At 26.2% G+C, this 9,734-nt stretch overlaps 3 protein-coding genes across 4 annotated transcripts; all 3 read left to right on the forward strand.

The window, feature by feature from the left end:
* Positions 1–870: 870 nt before the first annotated feature.
* LOC122856468 (endoplasmic reticulum-Golgi intermediate compartment protein 2) lies at positions 871–2,784 on the forward strand. The gene is made up of 6 exons (XM_044158140.1): positions 871–885; positions 1,430–1,490; positions 1,591–1,936; positions 2,009–2,259; positions 2,330–2,590; positions 2,669–2,784. The coding sequence occupies exons 1-6, from the start codon at positions 871–873 to the stop codon at positions 2,782–2,784; spliced, it is 1,050 nt and encodes a 349-aa protein (XP_044014075.1).
* Positions 2,785–2,993: 209 nt separating this feature from the next.
* Positions 2,994–6,790, forward strand: LOC122857729 (dihydroxyacetone phosphate acyltransferase). Of its 2 annotated transcripts, XM_044160063.1 has the most exons (7): positions 2,994–3,411; positions 3,539–3,974; positions 4,035–4,445; positions 4,527–5,327; positions 5,636–5,892; positions 5,963–6,300; positions 6,553–6,781. In XM_044160063.1, the coding sequence occupies exons 2-7, from the start codon at positions 3,683–3,685 to the stop codon at positions 6,677–6,679; spliced, it is 2,226 nt and encodes a 741-aa protein (XP_044015998.1). In that variant the 5' UTR covers positions 2,994–3,411; positions 3,539–3,682; the 3' UTR covers positions 6,680–6,781. The 2 variants fall into 2 exon arrangements, with proteins under 2 accessions (XP_044015998.1, XP_044016000.1); XM_044160065.1 differs by having other exon boundaries at positions 2,997–3,411; positions 5,963–6,790.
* A 72-nt stretch (positions 6,791–6,862) lies between these two features.
* LOC122857742 (pinin) lies at positions 6,863–9,571 on the forward strand. Its single transcript, XM_044160082.1, has 4 exons — positions 6,863–7,164; positions 7,305–7,668; positions 7,742–8,036; positions 8,132–9,571. Exons 1-4 carry the CDS (start codon positions 7,004–7,006, stop codon positions 8,440–8,442), a joined length of 1,131 nt encoding a protein of 376 aa, XP_044016017.1. The 5' UTR covers positions 6,863–7,003; the 3' UTR covers positions 8,443–9,571.
* Positions 9,572–9,734: the final 163 nt, after the last annotated feature.

Below are 9,734 nucleotides of genomic sequence, written 5' to 3' on the forward strand. Positions count from 1 at the left end.
CAACCCTCTGGAATAAGTTACATCGTATTTAAAGAGAACAAATTCAGGGGTGTTGGCCCAATAATTTTTTTAACTATGATAGAGTTGAGCTATCCACAAAATTTTTTTTTTATTGAATTGTCTATGACCTAAGCTAATTGAGAAAAAAAAATTATAATTTTTGAAATGGTCAAAAAGTGGTAGGGGGTGGATTTTAACTGTTTTTAATTTTTTTGTCTATGATAGAGTTGAGCTATCCTCGTAATTTTTTTTTTATTAAATTGTTTAGGGTGTAAGCTAGTTTAGAAAAAAAAATTATAATTTTTGAAATGGTCAAAAGGTGGTAGGGGGTAAATTTTAACTGTTTTTAATTTTTTTGTCTATGATAGAGTTGAGCTACCTTCGTAATTTTTTTTTCATTAAATTGTCTAAGATTTAAGCTAGTTTAGGAAAAAAAATTACGAGGGTGGCTCAACCCTATCATAGACAAAAAAATGAAAAATAGTTAAAATCCACCCCTTACTCCCTTTTGACCATTTCAAAAATTGTAATTTTATTTTCTAAACTAGCTTACATCCTAAACAATTTAATAAAAAAAAAATTACGAGGATGGCTCAACTCTATCATAGTTAAAAAAATTAAAAACAATTAAAATTTACCCCCTACCCCTCTTTGACCATTTTAAAAATTCCCATTTTTTTTCCTTACTTAGCTTAGATCCTCAACAATTTAATAAAAAAAAAATTACGAGGATAGCTCAACCCCATCATAGACAAAAAAATTAAAAACCAGTAGTAGTCGTAATATTGGATGAATACTTTTTTTTTTATTCTGTGTTCCCAATACAAATGTCAAATTTTCTGAATTTAAATTTGCTTTCCCGAGTCGGAAATGACGCAATCAGTCGTAATTAATTATTTATAATTATTATTTTTATTATTTATTGACTGTAAGATTGCTTTGAAGGTTGAAAATCACAAAAAATCTATTGTTTTATATCAGGAGAACAGAATGTCTAAAAAAGTGTGTTGATAATATTCAGTTTTACCAACAAATAAAAACAAAATAAAAACACTCAGACGTGTCAAGTTGTCACTTGTCATTTTGTCAACATAAAATAAAAAACACAAATTAGTTGACGTGTAAACAAACTCATTACAGTCATTGTCAAAAAGCACAATTAACGAATCTAATCAATTAAAGTATTATTTACATTTACATTTAAATAAATTTTACAATAAATTAAAACAATTTCTACATAAATATATAAAAGTACCACGTGAATTTCGACAGCACAAGTATTAACCTAACTTTTTTATATTTGTATTTATTCGTCAGCCAAATAATTATAATATCCTTGTTATTAATTTATTATTAATTATACATTGTTTTATTGAGTTTAAAAAAAATGTTGAGACGACGAAATGTTAATTTTAAAACTGTAACAGAGTTTGATGCATTTCCAAAAATACCAGAGACTTATATAAACAAATCAGCTGTTGGAGGAACATGTAAGCATATTATATTTGTAAATAATAAATAAAAAACAAAAACAATTAATAAATAATGCTATATTTATTTCAGTTTCATTTTTGACATTTTGTATAATAGCTTGTCTAATTGTTTCTGAGAGTTTTTATTATTTGGATACAAGATTGAATTTTAAATTTGAGCCAGACACTGATATTGAAGCAAAATTAAAAATAAATATTGATATAACTGTTGCAATGACATGTAGTCAACTTGGTGCTGATGTACTTGATGCAACAAATCAAAATTTACTTGGTTTTGAGCCACTTACTGAAGAAGATACCTGGTGGGAATTATCATCAAATCAACGTACTCATTTTGATGCACTGAAACATATGAATTCATATTTAAGAGAAGAGTATCATGCTATACATGAGGTACTATGGAAATCATCAAAAGTTGCATTCATGAGTGAAATGCCAAAGAGGTAATACATAGAAATTATTTATTATTACTTTAACAATTAAATTTTGATTGTTTTTAATTTTTTTCATTCAAGAAATATTGAGCCAACAACAAAACCAGATGCATGTAGAATTTATGGAAGTATGAATGTCAATAAAGTTGCTGGTAATTTTCATATAACTGCTGGTAAATCATTGTCATTACCACGTGGACATGTACATATATCAGCATTTATGACAAGTAATGATTATAATTTTACTCATCGTATTAATAAATTTTCATTTGGTGAAGAAAGTCCTGGTATTGTTCAGCCACTTGATGGTGATGAAAAATATGCATCTGACAGTAAGTTTATTTATTATATTAATTTATAAATATATTTTTCTATAATTTAAATAATTATTATTTATTTTAGACATGATGCTTTATCAGTATTTCATTGAAGTTGTACCAACAGACATTTATACACTTTTAAAAACAACAAAAACTTATCAATACAGTGTCAAAGATTATGCAAGACCAATTGATCATCAAAAAGGCTCACATGGTATACCAGGAATATTTTTTAAATACGACACAAGTGCAATGAAAGTTGTTGTTAGACAAGAACGTGATTCAATTATTAAATTTTTAGTTAAACTATGTGCAACTGTTGGTGGTATATTTGTAACAAGTGGTATTATCAATAGTTTTGTTCAATCCATTTGGTATATTATGACATGTAAAGTTTTTAAAAACCATCATAATAATGAAGATAAAAAATCATTGTTACAAGAGCAAAGTGTTGCAAATACTAAACCAATTGTTGGACTTGATCTAGTCAATATTCAACCAGCAACAATTGATGTTACTATCAATTCACTTAAATAATATTAACGTTCTTTTTTTTTTACACATAAAAAGACAACATTTCTTTGTACAATTTTAAAATGTAATTTGTTATATATATATATTGATTATTATTTTAATTTTTAAATGTTTATTTTACACATATTATTTACGTTGTTATCATAAGGCAACAGTGATAACTGTACAAAGAAATTAGACAATAAATCAATAATCAGACTTTAATTATTATTTTTTGTATTTTCAATTACGTAAATTACAAATTTAATTGTTTTATAATATTTCATCAACAATTTTAAATTAATTTATATGTTAAAAATTATTTAACATATCAAATAAACAAGTAGTGACATCCAGTGACATGGAGTGCAATGCATTGACACATATTTACAACATGCTTACGTACACACACAACTACATAGACAATTTCTAAATAGAAAAAAAAAAAAAATGGGATCAACATAAAAATAATCCAACTTGAATGGATTCATAATTAACAATTATATATTAACGATAGTTTTGTTCATCATTGATTGATGAATTGTGTAACCAAGCCAACACAGTTGCTTCAATCTGGCATTTTCTATAAACCAGTTTAAAAAATATTCAAGAAAATGCTAATAAGCACTGTGTCATACTTTGTAAACAAAGGTAAGTCATTAATATTATAATGATTATTTAAATGAATAAATAATTAATACTTTCACATAAAAAAGACATTAACAAATAGAAAATTTAAATACAAAATAATGTTGAACGTTGGACTGTATTTTTTCAGAATAATATAATATTCGAGAGCCTGTCCATGAGCACAGGTCAATGATTTAGCCAGTTGAATAATCACCTTCAAGAAAACAAGATCTCTAAAAAAATCGGCAATACAATTTTAGCTGTATAAAAATAAAAAGAAAAATTAATAACAATGGGTGATTATGGTGAATTTGTTGATTTGCTGGTGGACAGACGAAAGGGTTCTGATTTTTTATGGGCATCAAGACAAATGAATCCAGTGGCATCACATCGTTTACCACCAGAGCTTAATTACAACAGAAATCAAGCAATTGAAGCTACTTTGTCAAATCCAAAAGTATTGCTGACAATTAAAACACTTGCTGCTGTTAAAAATATTGATAAAAATGATGTTCTAAAAGAAGCCAGAGAAATGCTTGAAGAAATGGCTAGTAAAGCTCATTTACCAACTGTTCGTTGGATTGGTAAGTTGTTTAATTTAAACAATAAATGATATATATTTTAATGATAATTTTTAATTACAGGTTTATTAACAGTTAAAGTTTTAAAACGTATTCTCATGAGTTTTCGTGTTAATCAAAATTATCTTTTATCAATACGTGATAAAATGAAAAATTCAGATATTCAATATGTCTATGTACCATCTCATCGTAGCTATCTTGATTTTGTTTTGATGTCATATATATTATTTAGCTATGACATGTGCCTGCCAAATATTGCAAGTGGCATGGACTTTTATAGAATGCAAGTTGTTGGTGAATTATTACGTAAAACTGGAGCATTTTATATGCGTAGAACATTTTCAACTGATCAATTGTACAAAGAATTATTTAAAGCATATGTTGCATCTCTTGTTGAACACAGTGATAGAGCCATTGAATTTTTTATTGAAGGAACAAGAAGTAGAAGTCAAAAAAGTATTACTCCAAAATATGGTAATTTAATTTTTCTAACTAATTTTTTTCGAAATTATTTCTATTTTTTTATTGATAATATTATTTGTTTGTTGTGCTTAGGTTTATTGGCAATGATTTTGGATGCAGTATTTCAAGGCCATGTACCAGACATACATTTTGTACCAATAAGCATCAGCTATGATCGTGTTCTAGAGGAATCTTTGTTTACTCATGAACTAATTGGTATTCCAAAACCACCAGAAACAACAACTGGCCTTTTTCGATCATTGTCATTTCTTCGTGATCAAGGAGCACATGGTCATATACATTTTAACATTTCAAAACCAATATCAGCACGTCAATTTATGAGTCCATCAATTCGTAAAATGAGTGCATTATCACCAACTGAAAAATTACCAACAAATGCTGTTAAACAACTTGCCTATGAAATAATTGAAAGCCACAAAAAAAATACTGTTTTTATGCCATTTAATTTAATTGCTGTTTTGTACAATGATCGAGTTCATTCATGTCCAAATAAGCCATATACATTTGAGAGTTTATTGACTGATTATTGCTGGCTTAAAAATATCATGAAAGTATCATTTGGTGCAATCGTTTGTTCAAATGTTACAAATAATTCAAGCATATCAGATAAAGATGACATATGTGAATCATTAAAAATACACAAAAATTTATTAACATTTGATAATAATGATAATTGTATTGTTTTGCAAAGTACATATCGTGACATGAAAACAGTTAAACGTCATAATGTTAAAGGTCATAATTTGGATGAAAGAACAATGAGAATATCCGTGTCGGCAATTAACCTCAGCATTTATGTTAATCCAACAATGGCAGTTTTTACTAAACCATCTATTGCTGCGATATCAATAACAACGTCTGGTCAATCTTATGGTAATTATAAATTAATATACTATTGATCTTGCATTAATTTGAGGAAAAAAAACAACAACATTTTATATATTTTGTTGCAAATGAATTCATTTGCAAAACCAAATTATAATTTGTTTTTTTTTTTTAAATAAATAATACTCATAATAGTATACAAAAAAAATAAGACAATTGCTTTAAAATTGTCTTCATGAAATAAACAAGTAATTTCCAAATGACAAATATTTTTTACATGAAAAAATTTAAATAAATAATTTACTTCAACATAAATAACTGATAATTTAATAATTTTGTATTTTTATATTTTTTAGAAACTGCTCAAAAACAATATATTCAACTACGTAAATTATTGAGTTGTGAATTTGCTTTGCCATGTGATGATGATTACAAGACAATTGTCAATGAATGGGAAAAAGAAATTAAATTTTTAATAAACGAACAGTGTTTTTATTTTGATAAAAATAATCAAATATATTATGGAAATAATAACAAATTACGATTGTTACTTTGTAATTTAATATCACCATTTGTTTCTGGTGTTTATGTGACAGCATCTGTTCTTATTCAGGTAATTTTAAAATTAAATTGTCAAAATTAAAAATTACATGTTTATATAATATTGTTTTTCAATTTAATAGTGGGACAATGAAACAATGGATGAACCAGTTGAAAAAAAAATCCTAAAAGAATGCCAAAAATATGCTGAGTGGAATTTGTTTCAAGATGATTCACTTGTTCGTCATCCTTACACATTGTCACTTGATATTTATACCTCATCACTAGTCAGTTTATCAGCTCTTGGTGCAATATCATCATCATCATCAGAAAAACCTCCAGTATACACTGTTAATGAAGAAAATTTATCACAAATTATCAATGATCTTAAAGTTATTTTATCATCAAATCAACAACTAGGATCTTTTTTGGAAATAATACCTAAATTAAATCAACAAGAAAATACGCTTCAAGCTAAACTGTGAATATTAATATTCATTAACAATACATAACTAGTTAGATAATAATATTTTTTAACAATAGACAGTATTATTATGATACATTTGTTTTTGGATAATAAAACAGCAACAAACCTGAGTTACCATTCATAATTATATCTTGAAATTCATTATAAATCATTTTAAAATTATCATTAGATATTCATTTTAATATTCAACTAATATTTTGTTGTTTATTTATTCTTTTTACTGTTTTTTTTTTTATTTTATTATAGATGTTATCAAGGTTGTTATCAAAAGTTCACTGGAGTCATTTACATACACTGTGTTATTTGTGCACTACTTATTATTGTGTTCGGAATATTAGTCAAAGGAATTGACAATATTTGGAACAGACAATAGCCACAAGAAAAAAAAATATAAATTACATATTATTGGATTAATAATAACAATTGTTTTGTTTATGATATGTAATATATAAAAAAATAATATTTTAAATAAATATTACCATCAAACGGTACAACAGAATTTATTGATATATTTGTGTTAGAAAAAGTAAAAAAAAGAGTGAGCCATTAGCGCAATTGGCAATACCTCGTTGTCAAAAACAATCAATTCCGGTGTTATTAAAAATTCATAATTATATTATTATTTATTTACAAACAATATAGTGTCAATTTAATAATAAAAATATCATTGTTAATATTATTAATAACTAGTGTAATAATGAGAAGATTAGATTCAAAAGAACCATGGGGTGCTGAAAGATTAGAAGCTGATTTAGAAGCGGCACGAGATGGTCTACGTGATTTGGATCGTGATATTAGAAAAATACTTGGACGTGATTTGCCAGAATCAGAAAATGGACAATTACAAGTAACACCAAGGTAATTGATAATTAATTTAAATGATTAACAAAAGTATTTTTATGTTAAATTTTAATAGAAAAAATTAGGATAATTATTTGAACTTAACCTAAAAAAAAATTGTGTTATGTCAAAAAAATGTTTATTATTTATGTTATTAGAGTTGGACAAAAATATTCACAACAAGAAGATCGTAAAAGAAATTCAGATTATGTTGGTAATGATCAGCCAAGTAATAAACGTCGTTGGCAGGGTCAAACAAACGAGCCAAAAACTGTATTTAGTCGTTTAAGTGCTAAAGTACCATCAAATCCTGATGACAGTGGTGATGAAGATGACAGTTGTGTACGTCCAGCTGTATCATCACGTGTTATAGCACCACCACGTGATGTTCCATCACGTCAGGATGTCATTAGACGAGAAAATGTTGATGAAAAAAGTAGACAAAGAAATAAACGTATGTTTGGTGCACTTTTGGGTACATTACAAAAATTTAGACAAGAAGAGACAAAACTTAAAGCTAAGGCAAGTCAGTTATATCCTAATTTACATTGATAATTTTTTAATTAATAATTTTTGTGTTTTTTTAAACATTTAGGAAGATAAAAAAGCTGAAGTTGAAGCTAGAGTTGATGAAGCAAAGCGCAAAGAAAAAGAGGAGCTTAAAAAAGAAAGACAACAACTTTTTATGTCAAGAAAAAAACAACTAGCTGAAGTTAAAGCTTTGGAAACAAAATTAGCACGTAGTAAACAATTTCAAGAATGGCGTGCTTCACAATTACCACTTGTACATTTTATTCGTACTCGTGCACAGCCACCAATTCATTATTTACCAGCAAAATCACATCCACGTACTGATGCATTGCTGGAAAAATGTGCCAAGGAACTTCATGGTAAATAATTAATTTTAAAAACAATACAAGATTTTATTTTTCTTTTATAAAAATGATGATAATCAATTGTTAATTATTATTATTTAATGTTACAGAGGAAATTGAACAACGTGAAAAAGTTTTACTTGAAGAATTGGAGGTACTTGAAACAGAAATTGGTAATAAAAAACATCAAGACAATGAAGAACCATCTGAAGAAAATTTAGTTGATGAAAATATGCAAGAAATTAAAGAAAATCATGAGGAAGAAAATCATGATCCAAATCCAGATATTACAAACAACGAGTGTCTAGAAAATGTTGAAATTAAAGCTGAAGTAATAAATAATATTAAAAAAAATCAAGATATAGAAATTGATAATGCTGAAGAAAAAAATCAAAGTGAAGAAATCGAAAACAATGGTTAGCTGATTAAATTAAATAAAACAATCATGTTTTTTTTTATCCTTGTACATAGTAAAAAAAAAAAAAAGAAAAGAAATTAACTCAAGATAATAATGTGGTAATAAATTTTTACCTTTTTTTTAAAAAAAAAAAACAGTAAACAAATTTGATAATATTTAAAAACATTTAATTTAATTTGACATATTAAAATTTTTATGTAATGAATTAAAAACTGTGGTTGTGTTTTTAAAAAATATGTGTAATTTACATTTTTTTTTTTTATTTTTCTTGTAAAAAAAACAAAAACATTTAAAATGAAAGAAAAAAAATAATAATTAATATCAAGTTGCACATTTGAAATATAATAATTGAATTTATTTATTTTGTAAGAGAAAAAAAAAAATTAATTCATATGCTAAAATTTATGAATGACGTGCACTTTCCAACACTGATTATTCTTGGCAGACATTTGCAGCATCTTTTTGGATCATTAACAAATATTGCAACAAGACGATGCCCATCAACGAGACTACAGTTATTCAAAAAAACTTGAATTATATTTTTAGTTGTAGAAAGAAAAGAAAAGAAAAAATTCAATATTTCAAGAAATTGATAAACATCATTTTTATTATTTTAAAAAACAAATAAAAAAAATGGGGAGAATATGTTTGAAGATTGCCAAAAGCATGTGCTGAAAAGATAAAAAATGATAAAAGACAAGTTTCGTGCTTGCAAGTGAATCCAAGTCTTAATCCGTTAGTTGCGAGCCATTAAGTCGCTACGCCATGCCAGTAAAAAATATATTTTGCATATTGCTTGAGCCACCAGATGAATCTAAAATGCCGACTGAAAGAGAAAAATCACATCTTGTCTCTTCCATCTACGAAATTTGCTTGCATTAATTTACGATGCACCATCAAACCGAGCATCACCTACCAAACTTACTCTCTTTCTCTCTCTTTCTCTCTCACAAAATATATGTATTTTGTTTTATTAATAGCAATAATCTGACAGGGTTTATACATGTATAATGTGCTAAACGAAACTTCTAAACAAAATAGAAAAAAAAAGTCTTGTGCTTTGCAGACAATTGTATTTAAACAACGAAATTCATATAAAATTTATCAAACATATATTTCTTTATAAAGAAATCAATTTTGTTTTTTAAATTTATATTCTTTACCCCATTTTTTTAATGTCTAAAAATATTTAAATAGAGATATAGTGATGATTTCGTCTTTTATTTTAAGAATATAGATGGGGAAAATTTCTCTTCGAGTCATATATGCTTTTTAAGAGATATATCAAATAAAAA

Source organism: Aphidius gifuensis, linkage group LG5, assembly GCF_014905175.1.
Source record: "Aphidius gifuensis isolate YNYX2018 linkage group LG5, ASM1490517v1, whole genome shotgun sequence".
Classification (NCBI taxonomy): domain Eukaryota; kingdom Metazoa; phylum Arthropoda; class Insecta; order Hymenoptera; family Braconidae; genus Aphidius; species Aphidius gifuensis.